At 44.1% G+C, this 19666-nt stretch overlaps 1 protein-coding gene across 1 annotated transcript in view; it reads left to right on the top strand.

Moving 5' to 3' along the window:
- Positions 1–3074: 3074 nt before the first annotated feature.
- The window catches only part of cfap299 (cilia and flagella associated protein 299), a gene marked incomplete at both ends in the record, with an annotated part of 114369 nt that continues 97777 nt past the window's right edge, over positions 3075–19666 (top strand). Inside the window, 2 exons of the mRNA XM_083644712.1 lie at positions 3075–3170; positions 7248–7387. Coding sequence (XP_083500838.1) covers positions 3075–3170; positions 7248–7387 — 236 coding nt within the window. The remainder of the gene's footprint in view (positions 3171–7247; positions 7388–19666) is intronic.

The raw sequence follows: 19666 nt of genomic DNA, 5'->3' as shown, positions 1-19666 counted from the left end.
AACGCAGCTGGTTAGACTTGTGCAGTATTACAGCACATCAGTGTCAGAACTACGAGTCGAAGGCCCCATGGTTGTAGACATTCTCATCCATTTCCCCAGAGCCCCAGATTTTCCCAGGATTCAACATTCCAGTAGGAAGTCCATTCTCTAACCTCAGACAGCGCCTACAAGGATTATTGATTGGATAAAAGGAAGGAAGCCCAATCAAGAGGAGGCCAGCACCGCAGCAATTCAGCCGCAGGGCTTGGACAGGCCGGCCAATCGGATTCGAGTGAGGAAAAATCACTTCCTGAGATGTTCTTGGAATGACAGCTTCTATACGTCACATGACCTCTCTTTGCCTGGAGAAGTCATTCAGCTTAAGATCTTCCCCTCTCTCTGACTTGCTGTGCCGTTTTCTCAGGAATGAGTTGATGTTAATCTATTGAAGTGTAATTTATCTCAAATGACCAAAATAACTATAGACCAAATCAGCGGGATGTTTACATTTACTTCCGGGTACCCCTGAGGTCCACACATTATAATGGCGGTGGACGGCACAAACTGACGTGTTGAAGACAAAAACAGACAAAGAAGACAAAAATGGTTCGTCCGTGTTGTGTTGTTGTTTAATATCATTCATAACAACACTTTCACTAACGTTAGTGGAGACCAGACTAGCTAATTTACCTGTTGGACCAGACCAGAGTAGACTTGACGCTAAATTAAATTAACGTGGCGTCAGTAGCTCTGTTTGTAACGTTAACGTAACCTCGCGTCACCAGGCTCTTCTACGTTAACGAGTCTGCAAAACAGCGAGTTTGACAGACAAAAACAAACGTTATTATCTAGCTAACACTACATAAAACAAACACAGAAGAAAGGCTAGATACGTCGGACAAGCATGTTTACCAACCGTTTAACCATTTAAATTGAAAGTAGTCGGCCGAAAACAACGAGAGGGTTTGACAGCATTTATTTGACAACACGCACATTTAAACCTGCCGCCTTCCCCAAGTGGTACCCGGAAGTAAATTTGTTTACATGGTGACGTCACGGTGATTTGGTCTATAGGAGCTGTAGGAAAGAGGAAGGAGCAAGAACATCAGGAGCTGCTACTGTAGCCTGCTACAGTGAAGATTTTGGCTAAAAACACGCTGTAAATGATGATGATTTTTCTTCTGTTGTTTTTTAACGTTGAAAGTTGGTCACTATTCACTTCGATTGTTTTGGAGAATTTTGCAATGGTGTTTTCACATAACCATCTGGGAACAAGTCACTCTGGAAACTGTTTCAAAGGTGCAGAAAAATGGGATAAAAAAAAAACAGGGTGGGGGGGGGGGGGGGGGGGGGCAATGCCCAGCAGATTAAACAGCTACCTGTGCCCATCCACAGTGTCCACCTCACTGTCCACCCGTCTGTATTGTAAATGACAAGGATTCACTGTTTCCCCATATAACTGTGCTCTTGGCAGGCTGGAAACCCTGTGAAACAGTCACAGGACAATAAGACTCCCCCATTAAAACTCTGATGAAATTCTGCAGTGTGTTTTTCCACTTACTACTATATGGGCAGCAGCTGACACTGTAACTCAGCCATTCCCAACCTGTGGGGCGGGGCCCGTTGGTGGGCCGCAAAGGTATTGCAAGTGGGCTGCTCTTCCGGGTTAGGTACAGTATATATGAACCAAGGGATTTCATCTGCCATTTATTTTTCCATGGCCTTTAAACTTCTTCCAGCTTCACACCCTCGGCCTAAACCTGGAATAATGCACCACATGATGAAGTTTATCCAACCCAATGATGTCACTCACTAAAGTCCTGCTAAATGTTCATCTCATCATATCTGGCAACTTTATTGACTGTAAAGTGTAGAATAAAGTGTCAGTGGGAATGTTCTAGGCTGCGTTTACATTAATACTGTGTGACTCTTGGCTGTCATGATCCTCTTTTATTATCATTTTGTTTAATTTTCTCACGCAGCATGACTTTTAATGGCTCTGCGGTGACGTACACGGAAAGTGAGGTAAGGATGAAAAATATTGTTATGAATATGCTCTCATGCAACAGCTATGTAACGCTCAGCGTGGTCATATCCATGCTTAATACCATATGAGCACAGATATACAGTATGAGCACAGACAGACGTATGACAAAAGGTGCTGGAGGAGAATCCAGACAGGCTTAAAGGCCATGTTAGGCCGTTTTGTATAGATTCACACTTTGTTTGCAGCTATTATCCACACTGCCCCCTATTGTTCTGAGCATAAAGCCTCACCAATAAACATAATAGAAATGCATTTAAGCACAATATTGTTTCACAATATATCATCTGTGTCTATGTGATTTGGAGGACTGTTGGGGGTCCACCATTCTTCTTCTTCTTCTTCTTCTTCTTCTTCTCTTCTTAATAATAATAATAATAATAATAATAATAATTATTTTGCAGCCTCTGTCACCTGCTGCAGGCCTAGCCAATACATCTCTCTCTCTCTCTCTCTCTCTCTCTCTCTCTCTCGCTCTCTCTCTCTCTCTCTCTCTCTCTCTCTCTCTCTCTCTCTATTCTGTGTCTGTTTGGTTCTTCACATGGAAAAGTTAGGAAACTATTTGGAAAGGTTTGGGTTGGTGTAAGTCACTTATTGAAAGGCACATGCCCATATTCCCTGTCATTATGCTGCGTTCATTTAATATCAGATGAAGGATCCGATGACATCTCATAGCCCGAGTACACTTAATTGTATGCCTATATTAGCCTACTGAGAATATGCTTGATAATTTTTGTCTTTCATCATCTTAGCTGCAGCGGGACGCGGGAGATATCAGAGCCCACAAAAATCCCATGTGTCCTACTTGTTATAGCCTAGCTGAGGGTTGTGAACGTTTCTCCTCCAGAGTGTAGCTCGTATAAATGGGGTAAATCCAAGTTGACATGAACGCATCATCATTCGAAACAGCGATGCCTACTCGCCCACAACCACAACGCATTTTCGGGATGCCCCGCCCTCCGCCACCACGCACGGCACGGCACGGCACGGCACGCTCCACAGAGCGTGGTTGCTATAGCAGCAGATAGTTCTGCTAACGTCAACAGGGAAGATGGAGGACAGCAACATGACCGCTCCTGTCATATTTAACTCCTACGAGGATTACCTCGACTCCAAACTCACGCCGTTGGATTTGTTTTACTTGGATGTAAGTAATGTTACGCGCCGTTAGTATCTAGCTAGTTTTGTCCCGTTTCATGTATGGTAGAAAGTCCTGCGAGGCAACATGCCAGAATGTTGAATAGAGTTTGGTTATACAGTGTAACCATACTGAGAGTGCACGCCATGTGTCGTGGCTACTATTAACTTATTTGTAAGTCTAGAAACACGTGTTTTGTTGAAATTCTTGTTCGCCTCTCATTCACAAGTTTCATTTACCGAGCAGGAGGTAACTTTTGCTGCGTCCATGTGGCAGAAACGTCTTTGCATTGGGTTTTGTTGGTGTAGTTTTACAGATGCAGGCTAGGTGGCAGTCACACACAGGCAGGGTCTCCCACAACTGGGCCCCTGTTGAGGCCACGAACCAATAGTTCTCTCAAGCTGGGAAACTGGGATAGGAACCCCCAAAGTGGTCCTTGAAAGGATTCCCAGGGCTCTTGAACAAACCGTGTTACATTTCATTCATTCACTTGAAGTTAGTAGATTTCACTCTCCCTACTCTCATCTCCTCAAAACATTAGAGACAAACAACTAAAAATGCCCTCAAATGCAGGAATGTAGGGTGAAAGGAAAGTGTTATAAGCAGTAGGGCTGGCTATCGCCACTGACTTCCCGATACGATTCCGATACACAACGTCCCAAGTCGATACGATTTCCGATACGATACGATTCGATATCGATATTTTAGTTACAATACAAGGAACCCTCTAACCTGGTGCATTATTAAAAAATATTAATATTTACATTAGGAATTGACCATAAAGCAAGCAGTTACATCATGTAATTCTTTTTTATTTAAACATGACCAACATAGTCATTCAACATCTTATCTTTCTTTACAGTCTTCTGTCTCTTTCTTTACAGTCTTCTGTGAGAAGCCAAACAAATTTAGATTTCCACTATACAACAGAATAATTGAACAGCAGCATGTTGTAAACAGTGTTTCATAAAGTATAAATGCTTTGTAAATAAAATTAAACAAAATTAAATACAGCTCATGAACATTTCCAGTTCACAAACATTATAGTGCAAACAGATTTGAGGTCTGTACATCTGGCTCATGGTGCATGCAAAATGCACATGTAGCCTACAGTATTTATGTTTTTGTTTCAACTACAAACATAAATAAACGTCAACTTGAAACTATGTTTTAACTACCACACACAGCCTATAATATTATAGCCTATGTTTATTATTATTATTATTATTATTATTATTATTTTTTTTTTTTTTGTAAAATGCATTTTAAAAGATCGATACTGGGATTTATGTATCGATACTTGTTCCTTCACATGAATATCGATTCAATATCGATATATCGATTTTTTTAACCCAGCCCTAATAAGCAGTGGTTCTCTTTTTGTCTCGTGACCCCTTCAAACAAAGCGATGCCTACTCATGACCCCCGTCAACCAAAAAAGAGAAGATTTTCACATTTCAGGATCTCCTGATGACCCCATGGGGGGTCCTGACTCCCCAGGTTGAGTACCACGGGTCTAAATATTATTTGATGCCCTGGCTGGATTTTGCAGATAGAGTAGTAAGGCTGATCCGTAGCGGCTTCTGGGACGTGAGTCGGGGTCTTAATTGGCCTCGGCTGGGTCTACTGGGCGAGGGTGTATGATGTTGACAGACCCGAAACACCTTACGACCCCAGATAACATCACTGATGACACGTCCTAGCGCATGCGGCAGTAGTGTATTTGAGAATGATATGAACAAGGTTGTGAATCCATAAGACATGTTCCCTTGCTGGTGCAGTTATCATAGCTTACCTCTTGTCATGAAGCTTGCTGTCTGTAAATGACCAGCATCATTTCAAAACTACTGATTACTGTGTCCATGCTATTCCCCCGAAATCAACACAGGTCACAACAGCAACCTTGACACCTTATTGGGCTCACTTTAACTAAACCAACAACATTCCTCTGGTTAGGAAGGCCCAAACTGCTGGCAGGATTTTGCAGGGTGCCCAGGTGTGTGTCCAGGTCCTCACACAGCCTTAAAATAGATAATAAATAATTACTTCACGGACAACTAACATGTTTTGTAATTTGTATTTCTGAAATCCTACCATTTCATTCCAAAACATGTCAATATTCCAAATTCACATAATGATTGTGTCCTCAAGAACACTATTTTGTAACCAAAGATCTTTTGATGACCCATAACTTAAAAATAGTAACCTGCTTTACATTTATGCCTATGCTTTTGTATGAGTTGTTTTTTCTTTTTAAATCTTTTCTTCTCCCCCCCAATCAGAATCAGAATCACTTTTATTGCCACAATATGCAAGATTAGATACGAGGAATTTGTCTCAGTGTAAGTATGCAGCATACCAGTATTCAGATATAATAATAATATAATAATGATAATAACAATCAAACAGTTGATATATCAGTTTGGAATCACACTGAACCATATTTTGATAGGAGGACTGTTTAATTTTCTGCTTAAAATGTGTTAATGTTTGTAACTGGTGTCAAAAACGTCTTTAAAAAGCTTAAAACGGCAAACACACTCAGTATAATGGACATTGTTTAAAAAAAAGGTTAGGTCAGCTTTCGACCAGTAGATGGCACAATTGCTAATGGTATAGTGGCCATAGTGGCCAGCCACTCTGTTTGAACACCTGTGTTTACAGAGGTTAGAGAGCAGCTCATATCTGACCTGATAATCAGCTGCAGTCAATCACTATCAGACTCAATCACCCGAGCGTTGTGACAGAGCACACTCAGCAGGCCGCTCTGACCGCTGCGTGCATGCTGATAAGGCCTAAGTGCCGATAAATCGGCTCATTATAAACCTCTTTTTCCTGGACGTTCCTGTTTAGAGCCTTTGGCAACGTGTGATTGGTCGAGAGCGGGAAGCAGTCACAGTATGTACATTATTACACAATCACTGCACATTCAGCAAGGCCTTTGCCACGGTAGACGCCAGCTCCCGGTGTATAGACCCTTTTCACAGCAACCGTTCTGAGGTGGGTAAAGCAGGAAGTAATGCATGTGTAACCAATACCGTTAATGATGGTTCCATTCTGTTTTAGGTGTCCAGTGACAGGGCGGCCCTCATTGATGTTATTGGTAATGGTTACACCTGCTTTACCTCCTGCTTTATTACCACCTCCAAACGGGTTGCTGTGTGGAAAGGGCCCGAGAAGCGGCTTGTTCGAACGGTCTCGCTCAATGAGCCTTGAAAATGAAGACAATGATTTCCAGGGCCATTTTGGGACCGGCAAAAGTCTGAGAGTCATTTCTGGTGAGCCACATGAAAGCGGGAGGAAAATAGAACTTTTCCTCCCTGGTGCGGACGCAGAGCGGAGGGCCTGCATGAGCGCCGGCCGCTGGGTACGATGACTTTGACATGTGGCACAGCTTTGATCTCAGCAGCCCACAGGATCTGACAGCAAGATCTGCTCCTAGATGATGACTTTATGACTTGGCCCTTAAATGATGGTGGGTCTGCAAACAGAGATTACAATAATGTAGTTTACCATCCCTGAAGACGTCCTGACACACAAACTCAAACATTGTGGGATTCAGATTCAAAGATTGGAAAATGAGTGGACCTCTGCACATGTGTGAAATCACATTGCCACCACAAAACAGAAACAAAATGTGAAGTCTGTAGAGTTGTAAAGCTAGCTAGCTAATCATCACTTCCACATTCCATGGGATATAGGCAGGCAGGGCGGGGGAACTGACATTTATATCTGCAGGCCACAGTGGCCGGTAAGTCCCCAAACTGACCAATTATCTGTGATGTTTTACCTTCATCTGATAGCACTCAGAGAGACAGGGAAGAGAGAGAGAGAGAGAGAGAGAGAGAGAGAGAGAGAGAGAGAGAGAGAGAGAGAGAGAGAGAGAGAGAGAGAGAGAGAGAGAGAGAGAGAGAGAGAGAGAGAGAGAGAGAGAGAGAGAGAGAGAGAGAGAGAGAGCTGCACAATGAATCAGTATATATATCAGTGTATGTATATATATATATATATATATATGTATGTAGATACTGTATGCTCTCTCCTTGGCTGACTGTGTCCTCTTGCCTCTTGTGGTGTGGTCTGGTGCAGAGCAGAGAGTTGGCCCGCCAGCTGGTGGAGCTCGGCTACAAGGACCGCAACGTCCTGAGCAAGGCCCAGTTCCAGGCCAGGAGAGCCGCGTGCGAGGCCGCTGAGGAGGCCAAGGTCAAGTCCCTGTCCAGCAAGACCACGTGAGTACAGCTGCCTGCAACCATTCAGAGATTAGTCCATCAACAGAGAATTAATCGACAACTATTTTGACAATCGATTAATCGTTTTGAGTAATGCAAAAAATAAGTAAAAATTCTTTGATTCCAGCTTCTAAAATGTGATGTGAATATTTTCTGGTTTCCTTACTCCTCTGTGACAGTAAACTGAATCTCTTTGGCTTGTGGACAAAACAAGACATTTGAGAACATTATCTTGGGCTTTGGGAAAGTGAAACACTGACATTTCTCACCATTTTATGGTTTTTTTAACCGAGAAAATAATCAACAGATTAATTGATAATTAAAATAAGCGTTAGTTGCAGCCCTACACATGAGATCACTTTGTACCATGCTCTCCAAGGTGTCTGTCTGTCTGTCTGTCTGTCTGTCTGTCTGTCTGTCTGTCTGTCTGTCAAACACCAGCCACAGGGCTAACTTCCTCTCTCTCTGTCTGTGTGTCTGTCTGTCAAACACCAGAAAAAAAATTAAGCCAAAAAAATTAAGGCTGAAAAATTAAGCCAACGCGCAAGTGCCATAAGTTCCTCGAATGGCCACTTGAGGCTGGCTGCAAAAGCGAGTCAATGCCCATTGGCCTCCCATGTTAAAACGCCCACGTTTACAGCCTGGTTAAAAAAACTAGTGTCTATAGCTAATTTCCCCGTTCATGACAACAGTAAAGGGAGTGACTCACCCGTTTTATACAGTCTATGGCTGCAAAAAGAAGTCCGATTGTATAGAAGTGAATGGGGAAATGACCCTACTTCTTACTTGATTTATTACCTCAGTAAACATTTTCCTAATGAGTTTATGGTCTCAATTAGGGAAGAAACGATGATAGATTTTGATAGTACACAGTGATAGATATGTAAGACGACGAGGTGTCCATTATCACTTTTTAAGGGACGACGCGAGAAGCGTGAACCGGTCCGAGGCGCCAGCCGAGGACCGGTTGCTTCCGCGAAGTCCCCTTGCTCAGACCGCAACATGGGACATGATGCTCACACGTGTTCAGAGGGCAGTTTTATTAAAGTCAGGCTCGCCCCCGCTCAGCTTGCAGAGGCACGCGCGTCTGTCAGGGGAGGGAAATCTCCGAAGCGAAAATCAAAATTGTAAATAAGAGTTATTTTTGATAAACTGAGCACACAGGGGTGATTTAAATACTTACTTTGACCGACTCATTTTTTTTCTCAAGTTACAAAAGTGCCATATTAACCCTTAACGGGGGGTATAGAGCTCAAACTGCTCTCTTTATAACACTGTTGAAACTATGGCGCATTGATATGAATGGTGAACAGACCATTTGGCTGAACGACTTTACCAACTGTACATTATCACTTTTTAATGGACACTCTGCAGCCAATCAGAATCGAGTATTCACCCAGACCATGGAATAAACCATGTTATATATACTGTAGCAAGTGCTCTACAACAACACAAGTATCCACAAGAATGGCCTGATGCCAAAACCTCTCTGTATCTCTCCCTCCCTCCCTCCTCCCCCTCCTCTCTCTCTGTCACACACACACGCTTATATCCACACACACACCATTTATTTTGCCATTTTTAACACATAAAAATGCAAGAAGAATGATGGAATGATATGTGATAGAACAGACTGCTCTATGATGTAGCCTACAATGTCAGAAAAGGGTCCACCCTGCTCCAACGCTAACGACTAGTTCCTGCAACTGTTTTTATCACAACCGTTTTGCAACACATATCCTGACTAACAATAACCCCTATGTTACAACTAAGTGGAATATTGCTTAAAGTCAATCCTCTGGCCAGTTTTATATTCAAATGTTTTTCTTAAAGTGTCATTGCTCACTGTAAGTCCCTGGTGTCAAAAGATGTAACGTGAAAATAGTGAAACTTTGTGCGCAATTTCTTTGACCTTGATCCTTATTTAGATGCAGATTTGCACACGCTGGGTAGTCGGAAGCATTGTTGTCTGGTCCGGAGCTAGCCTGAGAGGCTAATAAAAGCTACATGTTACAGAGTAAGCTGACTATCAGTATGTTATTGAACGCATAGGCCTATCTTTACATTTAAACATTTACATAGCAAAAATAAAAAAATTGAAATAGAAGTATGTCAGTGTTTCCCCCTTAACAGCTGAGAAAGTGGACACTGTAAATAGTTAGCACTGTGAAGATGATACAATTCAGTAGGTGGCGGTAATGCAACATTTAAGGATGCCAACTGCCATAAAACACGGAAGAAGAAGCTGAGAAAAAGGAAGTGCTGTGGGGTTGCAGCTGGTGAAAACCGTCTATATCTAAATTCAAGTCTAAAAGCTCGATGTGGAGAAGTCAGATGGCAAACTGCAAACAACTGTATAAACTGGCCCTCCAGAGGAACTGGCCCTCCAGAGGAACTGGCCCTCCAGAGGAACTGGCCCTCCAGAGGAACTGGCCCTCCATAGGAACTGGCCCTCCAGAGGAAAGTGATCACAGAGATGTTGTTCTCATTCCTGATCAAGTCTTGTGGTTGTATCTCATCTGATGACAAGCCAGAACAGACTCCTGATAAGACCAGTCACCGGCACACACACACGCGCAGACACACACACACTCACACACACGCAGACACACACACACACACACGCACGCATGCACGCACGCATGCACGCATGCACGCACACACACACACAAACACACATGCACGTACGCACACACACACACACACACACACACATACACTCGCACACACACACACACACATACACTCGCATACACACACGCACATGCACACACACACACACACACACACACACACACACACACACACACACACACACACACACACACACACACACACACACACAGAGGTTTTGCAGGTATCCAAACATGTACCTGATAGGTGTTGAATTTGATTGAACTCTCAGATGCTTATCCAAAGGTGCAGATGTCTCGCTGTTGTTTTCTTCTCGGAACATCAGTGACACTGCTGTAATGGAGCCAGCACACCTGCAGGTACAGTGATATTAGGCCACAGAGCCTTTCATCTTGTCCTAACAGGACCCAGGGAGATGTTGCACAGGAACACTGGGATGTTATATATCCTCAGTTAGCCTGCTCTCTTCTCCAGAGGAACACTGGGAACGTTATATCCTCAGTTAGCCTGCTCTCTTCTCCAGAGGAACACTAGGAACGTTATATCCTCAGTTAGCCTGCTCTCTTCTCCAGAGGAACACTGGGAACGTTATATCTTCAGTTAGCCTGCTCTCTTCCCCAGAGGAACACTGGGAACGTTATATCCTCAGTTAGCCTGCTCTCTTCTCCAGAGGAACACTGGGAACGTTATATCCTCAGTTAGCCTGCTCTCTTCCCCAGAGGAACACTGGGAACGTTATATCCTCAGTTAGCCTGCTCTCTTCTCCAGAGGAACACTGGGAACGTTATATCCTCAGTTAGCCTGCTCTCTTCCCCAGAGGAACACTGGGAACGTTATATCCTCAGTTAGCCTGCTCTCTTCCCCAGAGGAACACCTGGGAACGTTATATCCTCAGTTAGCCCGCTCCTTTCCCCAGAGGAACACTGGGAACGTTATATCCTCAGTTAGCCTGCTCTCTTCTCCAGAGGAACACTGGGAACGTTATATCCTCAGTTAGCCTGCTCTCTTCCCCAGAGGAACACCTGGGAACGTTATATCCTCAGTTAGCCCGCTCCTTTCCCCAGAGGAACACTGGGAACGTTATATCCTCAGTTAGCCTGCTCTCTTCCCCAGAGGAACACTGGGAACGTTATATCCTCAGTTAGCCTGCTCTCTTCCCCAGAGCAACACTGGAACGTTATATCCTCAGTTAGCCTGCTCTCTTCCCCAGAGGAACACTGGGAACGTTATATCCTCAGTTAGCCTGCTCTCTTCCCCAGAGGAACATTGGGAACGTTATATCTTCAGTTAGCCTGCTCTCTTCTCCAGAGGAACACTGGGAACGTTATATCTTCAGTTAGCCTGCTCTCTTCCCCAGAGGAACACTGGGAACGTTATATCCTCAGTTAGCCTGCTCTCTTCCCCAGAGGAACACTGGGAACGTTATATCTTCAGTTAGCCTGCTCTCTTCTCCAGAGGAACATTGGGAACGTTATATCCTCAGTTAGCCTGCTCTCTTCCCCAGAGGAACACTGGGAACGTTATATCCTCAGTTAGCCTGCTCTCTTCTCCAGAGGAACACTGGGAACGTTATATCTTCAGTTAGCCTGCTCTCTTCTCCAGAGGAACATTGGGAACGTTATATCTTCAGTTAGCCTGCTCTCTTCCCCAGAGGAACACTGGGAACGTTATATCCTCAGTTAGCCTGCTCTCTTCTCCAGAGGAACACTGGGAACGTTATATCCTCAGTTAGCCTGCTCTCTTCCCCAGAGGAACACTGGGAACGTTATATCTTCAGTTAGCCTGCTCTCTTCCCCAGAGGAACACTGGGAACGTTATATCCTCAGTTAGCCTGCTCTCTTCTCCAGAGGAACACTGGGAACGTTATATCCTCAGTTAGCCTGCTCTCTTCCCCAGAGGAACACTGGGAACGTTATATCCTCAGTTAGCCTGCTCTCTTCCCCAGAGGAACACTGGGAACGTTATATCTTCAGTTAGCCTGCTCTCTTCCCCAGCGCTGGCCCCATGTGGAGCATGTTAGCAAGCCTGAAACGTGGGGCCCACAGCACTGAAGTTTGACTCTACTGCCCTGTATCTGTATCTGTCTGTATCTGTATCTGTATCAGCGATTTCACATCGATGACATTTGATCTTACAGAATGATTTTGACATATATTTCCTGAAACGGTTACCAAGCCAGATTAGCACCTAGCAGCAATGCACCGCTACAGCAAATGCATGGAACTGTGCCTCAGCCAGGCACATCTGAACTGTGCCTCAGCCAGGCACATCTGAACTGTGCCTCAGCCAGGCACATCTGAACTGTGCCTCAGCCAGGCACATCTGAACTGTGCCTCAGCCAGGCACATCTGAACTGTGCCTCAGCCAGGCACATCTGAACTGTGCCTCAGCCAGGCACATCTGTTGAGACTGAACGTCAACACCACATGTGTAATAAGGGAGCGTGGTCTTCTCCTCTTCAGCCAGTCATTTGGAACGCTAAGGCACCTGCTCTTCAGCCAGTCATTTGGAACGCTAAGGCACCTGCTCTTCAGCCAGTCATTTGGAACGCTAAGGCACCTGCTCTTCAGCCAGTCATTTGGAACGCTAAGGCACCTGCTCTTCAGCCAGTCATTTGGAACACTGAGGCACCTGCTCTTGAAGCACGCAGGGAAGAAATGAAAGATTCGGTCGACATGCAAAAGTCAAGATCCCGCCCTTCTTGGCTCGGCTTTTAAGCGATTTTCCCATTATCAATTACAGTGTAGCTTGCCTTTTCATCAGCGCTCTGCGGCGGAGAGCAGGAACAATTTTGATGAATATGTGGACGTTTGCTGGGAAAGACATCACTCTTCATAACTCTTTTACAATCTGTTTCTTGAATGCTCTCAAAGGTAATTAACCAATCATGTCACGTTATTTCGAAAGAAAAACTATTTAAATTGGCCTGCAATCATTTTCTAGGTGACAGCCTGTAGTCAATTAATTCAGAGATGTTTTTGGTGCTATGTGCTGTTTTTTTTCTGACGCTCTCGTCGCACATTCTGTGCCCTGAGAGTAAAAGCTAGTTTTAGGCTAAAGAATAATAGTTTTCCACAGATTTCACATGCAGTTTGAATTATTGCTCCAAGGCCAGCGACCTGTAGGCGAATATAAGCCAGCGTGGGATATGTATCCCATACTTTTTTAAATGGTGCTTTTGAACAAATTAACTGGGTCTACATATCACTTTCCCACACATGGCTATTTGACATCTTGAAAAAGACCTTGACAGGAGGAACGGGGAAAAAAACACAGCAGCACCTACACAGACATTTCCCGTCAAAAGTGGCAAAGCCTCAGCTGTGTCCCCCCCCCCCCCTGCACGCTTTCAATGCAGATGATTTCCTCTGTGGTTTTCTGATTGGATTTAAACCAGTCTGACCCCCTGACCTCCTGTTGTGGTCACACTGTGCAAACACGGGTTCCAGGATGCGATGTAGCACCTGCAGAGGGTCCGGAGCACCACCAGCACAATCAGCACAGTGTTCTGAGGAGAGCGAGTGTTGCTGCTGCACGGGTTGGCAGCTGCACGGTAAACAAACAAGCCCACTGTAGATTCTGTTCAGCTAACAAAGCAGATTTTTCCGCGACACCAAATTGCCCGAAGTGATGTTATCGAATAACGTTGCAATCGGATTTGCATTCATTTGGGTCTCCTTTCAACAAATGTGACAGGGACTGGTGTTTTGGGTAACAAGTACGCCAAGTTCTTCTTCTTCTTCTTCTTCTTCTTCTTCTTCTTCTTCCCCCCTTTTACAGATTATGAAAGTGCAGATTGTGAGATTTCAAATGATGTGTCATACATACATCCATTGAAATCTGAAAATAGTTGAAGATCGCCCTGATAGTTAATGAACAAGCTTGGTTTTTGCCCTGAACACGCTTAGTTTGCTAACAAATTATTAAGTATTTTGTGATCCTAAAATGGTTGTTTGTTATATTGAATGCGTTCTTCAACATCTAAACTTGCGTAATGTGAAAAACAAAATGAAAACCACCTTTTATCTTGTCTTGATTTGATGCAGTTCCACGGTTGCCTACTTGTTAAATCTTGCACCACCAGGCTGAGTCACAAATGGTAATGTGTTGTTTCAAAAACCGTGTGTGCATCTGCTGAGGAAGGGGGTTGATTCTATCACCTGCAGGGCTGTCAGCTCATGGCACTGGGTAGCCATGTTGTTTGGGGGGAATGCCTTTTGCTTTAACCTATGCCTCCCCAAGGCACGTCTTTATTCAGAGCTCTGTCACTGCTCTCTGTGTGTTTTTCTCCCTGGGTCTTCCTCTCTCTTCAGCGCTCTGTCACTGCTCTCTGTGTGTTTTTCTCCCTGGGTCTTCCTCTCTCTTCACTCCTCTCTGTGTTTTTCTCCCTGGGTCTTCCTCTCTCTTCACTCCTCTCTGTGTTTTTCTCCCTGGGTCTTCCTCTCTCTTCAGCGCTCTGTCACTGCTCTCTGTGTGTTTTTCTCCCTGGGTATTCCTCTCTCTTCACTGCTCTCTGTGTGTTTTTCTCCCTGGGTCTTCCTCTCTCTTCAGCGCTCTGTCACTGCTCTCTGTGTGTTTTTCTCCCTGGGTCTTCCTCTCTCTTCAGAGCTCTGTCACTGCTCTGTGTGTGTTTTTCTCCCTGGGTCTTCCTCTCTCTTCAGAGCTCTGTCACTGCTCTGTGTGTTTTTCTCCCTGGGTCTTCCTCTCTCTTCAGAGCTCTGTCACTGCTCTCTGTGTGTTTTTCTCCCTGGGTCTTCCTCTCTCTTCAGAGCTCTGTCACTGCTCTCTGTGTGTTTTTCTCCCTGGGTCTTCCTCTCTCTTCAGAGCTCAGTCACTGCTCTCTGTGTGTTTTTCTCCCTGGGTCTTCCTCTCTCTTCAGAGCTCTGTCACTGCTCTCTGTGTGTTTTTCTCCCTGGGTCTTCCTCTCTCTTCAGTGCTCTGTCACTGCTCTCTGTGTGTTTTGTTCCCTGGGTCTTCCTCTCTCTTCACTGCTCTCTGTGTGTTTTGTTCCCTGGGCCTTCCTCTCTCTTCTTCTTCCTCCTCCCCGTGCTCTCTGTGTGTTTTGTTCCCTGGGCCTTCCTCTCTCTTCTTCTTCCTCCTCCCCGTGCTCTCTGTGTGTTTTGTTCCCTGGGCCTTCCTCTCTCTCTCTTCTTCTTCCTCCTCCCTGTGCTCTCTGTGTGTTTTGTTCCCTGGGCCTTCCTCTCTCTTCTTCTTCCTCCTCCCCGTGCTCTCTGGGAGACCTTTACTGCCTGCAGGTGTATAAATAGAGCTGTTTTCAATTAGGGGCTAACCTCGCCTGTAGCGTGCATCTGATCAATGAGTGGCCCAGCTGCACCTGTGCTAATAAAATACCAAGGGAGCGGAGATAGTGCCGTGAATACTAATCACATGTTGTCCTGTTGTTGTCCTGTCTCCTTCTGTCCTGTTGTTGCCCTGTCTCCTTCTGTCCTGTTGTTGCTCTGTCTCCTTCTGTCCTGTTGTTGCTCTGTCTCCTTCTTAAGGACAACACACTCCTCCTGACAGCACATGACAAAGAGGCAACAATAGAATCTGTGCTCTCATCAGACTCTGGTGAAATCCAAGATGTGATTGAGAAAGAAAAGGTGAATGAACAGGATGCTTAGTCAGTTGTGCGGTTGTGGGGTTAGAGGGTGAAGCCTGTGCCAAAAGACGAGAGTCCAGATCAACTGTCGCCTCAGAAAAGGAACATTTAGTGTTTATTCCTATTTTTATGAGAGAAGAGACCAGTGTTTGGGGTAACTCATTACAAAAGTAACATATTACATGTAATGTATTACTTTTAGCAGTAACCCAGTAATATAACTTATTACTAATAGGATTTCAGTAATATTATACCAGTTACTTTGTCAAGTAACACAAGTTACAAATTTAGTTGATTTTTGTTTTTAATCAAAGCACATATTTAAATAAAGATACAATCATTTCTTAATCAAAATGTGTATTTTATGCAAATAACCACTATAGATGACAATAACAAAGGAAAAGGATAACATTTAGAATTTACACTGACTTCAAGATGGTTGAAATTATTTTTCGGGATGGTTCCGGGGCGGCGATGTCATTCTGCTACTGCTGTTATTTTGGTGAAAGTAATGCAAAAGTAGTGTAATAAGTAACAAGTTACTCTACGCAGACAGCAATTTTGTAAAGTAACTTATTACCTTAAAATGAAAGTAACTAGTAATATATTACATTTTGAAAGTAACTTGCCCAACATTGGAAGAGATTAATTGTTTAGACTAATTTCTAAGAAACAAATACTATAATTATCTCGTTCCAGCTTCTCAAATGTGAATACTTTCTGGTTTCTTTAGTCTTCTATCACAGTAAGCTGATTATCTTCGGGTTGTGGACTGATGGTCAGGACAAAGGAAGACATTGTGAGGACGTCATCTTGGGCGTTGGGGGAAAAGTGATTGACATTTTTCACCGTTTTGTGACATTTTATAGACCAAACGACTCATCGATTAGTCGAGAAAATAATCAACAGATGAATCGATAATGAAATGAATCGTTACTGTAGTTGCAGCCCTACTCTGCATGTTCATTTGTTTCAAAGCCAGTTTAATACTTGAGGACATGTTTTGAATTTGGCAGGATCAAAACGTCTTGCTGTTATTATTGCATATTCTAAACCACACATCCTCCTAAACCTGTCACATGAAGGAAATTGCGTTCTCTTCAAAGCAAACAAAAAATAAACTTTCAGCGCTGCGGCTATATATATTATATATTATATATATTTGAGGTCTGCACGCATGATAGTCACCGTTTTATCTTGGACAAGCAGAACATGACTTTTAATATTACAAACCCAGAGACAAGCCAGAAGACCAGAGCCGCATTTCTGAGTAGAGACCTGAGGCCTCCGTTTCCTCTGGGCTCCGGCTCTGGCCCGGTGGCGTGGTGTAATGTAATGAAGTAGTTAGTAACTAGCCCAGTTACTATTTTAGTAACTGTAACTGAGTTACCACATTTGAAAAGTAATTAGTTAGATTACTAGTTACTGCAAAAAGTAGTTAAGTTACAGTAACTAGTTACTTAGTAACTAGTTACTCCCAACACTGCTAGGTTGACTGTACAGTAGTAGATTACAGTAGTGGAGTACAGGCTAGTTAAATGTTTGTAGTAAGGGTTTTGAATTAGTTGTGTTTCTGACTTGGATTGTGGTTGTTTTCATTCATCAAACGTTCAAAATCCTTACTACGGTACTGTACAGTCAATCTAGGGACATCAACTAGCGCCCTAGTTGACGATAAGTGGAAATGTCCTTTAAGTACAGAAAATATCTGCGACTTTAAGACTATATATATTTAAGCAATATATCACGAGAGCAAGTGTGTTGTGGTGAATATATCCTGCTGATAAACTGTTATCCCACGAGGCCGCAGGCCGAGTGGGATAACAGTTTATCAGCAGGATATATTCCACAACACACGCTGCTCGAGTGCTATATTGCTTTTATAAAACGGTTTCCAAGTATGATAATATAATAATAATAATAATACTATAAGTCCGACTCCGACTGGCATGTCATTCTGATAGAGTCAGTTGAAACACTACTGTAAGGCGGGACCGCAAGAACATGCGGGTGATTTGATTGGATCGTTCTGGAGACTGAAGTTGACATTGGCCAATCCTGGCGCTTTCTGAGTAGCTGAGATTTTTCTGGAAACCCCGACAGGCAGCTCGAGCCGCAGCGCTGCATTCTCAGCGCTTGTTGAGAAGCTGAATGCTCTCTGCAAAGCTGACACCAACTAACGTTACGGGGTTAAATGCGGAGTTAAATGCGGGGTTAACAGCCTTTCTTTTGCAAAGAAGACATTAGCCCGCATCTATTCTTGTACAAAACATCATTTTCTGCGAAGTATTAGTAAAGTTATAAGCGAAGATCGATTCACAAGGATCTGACAGCTGTCTCCGCCATTTGTTTTTTTTTAAACCAAAGGCTTTTAGTAAGAGAGTTGCCATGGCAACCAATAACCGAGTCCAATAACCCATGGCCATGGGTTATTGGACTCGGTTATTGGATTTATACAATGGCTGTGAACCAATCAGATTGCTTGATTTGAGAGAGCCGTTTTATAATATTCTTTATACAACAGGTAGTTCCGGCCGAGCAATTTGATTGGACAAGAGGGATCACGAGTGCCTATATTTCACGATAATGCACTGGCGCTTCACTGTGTGTAGGGTAGGCTATATCACTCCGCTTCACAGCTGCTCTAATCAACAAAACAAACACCAGCCACGTTACATTGAACGTCATTCAAAGCGTAACCGAGAGCGCAAAGATGGATTTTTTTCCTAACATAACTTTTGACTTAAACTATGAATGCTCGTCAGAAGAGGACGAGGGGGAGCGACATTCTAATGCGGAAACCTCCAGGGGCCGGTTGCACCAACTGGTCTTAACTATGCCTGGTCGTAACTCCTACGTCGGTCTTATAAGACCATGGACTTACGCCTGTTGCACCAACACGGCTTACGTCTGGTCAGTATGTCGTAGCAATGCGCGTCCATGTGAATTGCCAGGGAATGCCCCCTGATTGGATGATGTTGCAAAAAATGTGCCTCGCGACCTGCTTGGAGCACTGTGCCACTACGCTCTCTCAGCCACTACTGTAAAACACCCTCCCTCCTCCCATCCTCCCTCGCTCCGGGGGAAAATGGCGGCTATTGAGCCAGACAGACAGTCTGAATGAAATTGAATGTAACGTTCCCATTTCTATGTATTACATTCTAAAAAACTAACGGCAACATTTTGGAAGGCGGGTTAGGTTAACTAGTTAGTTATAATCTAACGTCGTGCTTTCAAAGACGGCGAACTGGCGGTGTTACGACGATGACGGTCAAAAAGGTCTCCGTGGAGATCTCTGTTACAGGCAGGCGCTACGCCTCCTCCTGACCAGGCGGGCTGATTAGGCTACATTTTCTGCAAAGGGAAAGCTGGGGGGACTATTTTTGTTGGCGGAGGAATAAATACAGAAATCATCTATTTTCTCAGCTTTTTGTCATTTTTTTTTAATCAGCTTTGTTTAATAGAACTGTTGTATAAAAGCAATATCACACTCGAGGTCGTGCATTGTTGGCTAATATTGGCACTGCTGTGATTATCTACGGCACTCGGCCTGCGGCCTCGTGCCTGCGACCGAATCACAGCAGTGCCAATATTAGCCAACAATGCACTCCCTCTCGTGTGATATTGCTTAAATATTCTATATTATTCTAAGACTATATATAATATTCTTTTTCTGCTAAGATACCTGTACTTTTACTCAAGTATGTCATTCGAGTATTTTTTAGCCACTGCTCTGGCCCGGGCCCAGTGGTCCGTGTCAGCAGATGCCCTGACCTCGCGTGCTTGGTGGCAGCAGCCCCTCTGAGCCTTCCGTCAGGCTCCCCTCCATCGCTCCGCGGGCCCAAAACCACAGCAGCGCCGGCTCATTGTCCATTGTGCTGCTGCGTTTTTACAGTCCGCCTCGAGAGTTCTCCTCCGCTCTCTCACACACACACACACACACACACACACACACAGTCCGCCTCGAGAGTTCTCCTCCGCTCTCTCTCCACTCCATATTAAAAGTGAGCCATCTCTTCCTGTGCCAAGCAAAACCGCTGCCA

This window comes from Poromitra crassiceps, assembly GCF_964638095.1.
Source record: "Poromitra crassiceps genome assembly, chromosome: 10".
NCBI lineage: Eukaryota > Metazoa > Chordata > Actinopteri > Beryciformes > Melamphaidae > Poromitra > Poromitra crassiceps.
This window is presented reverse-complemented; position numbering and strand designations above follow the sequence as displayed.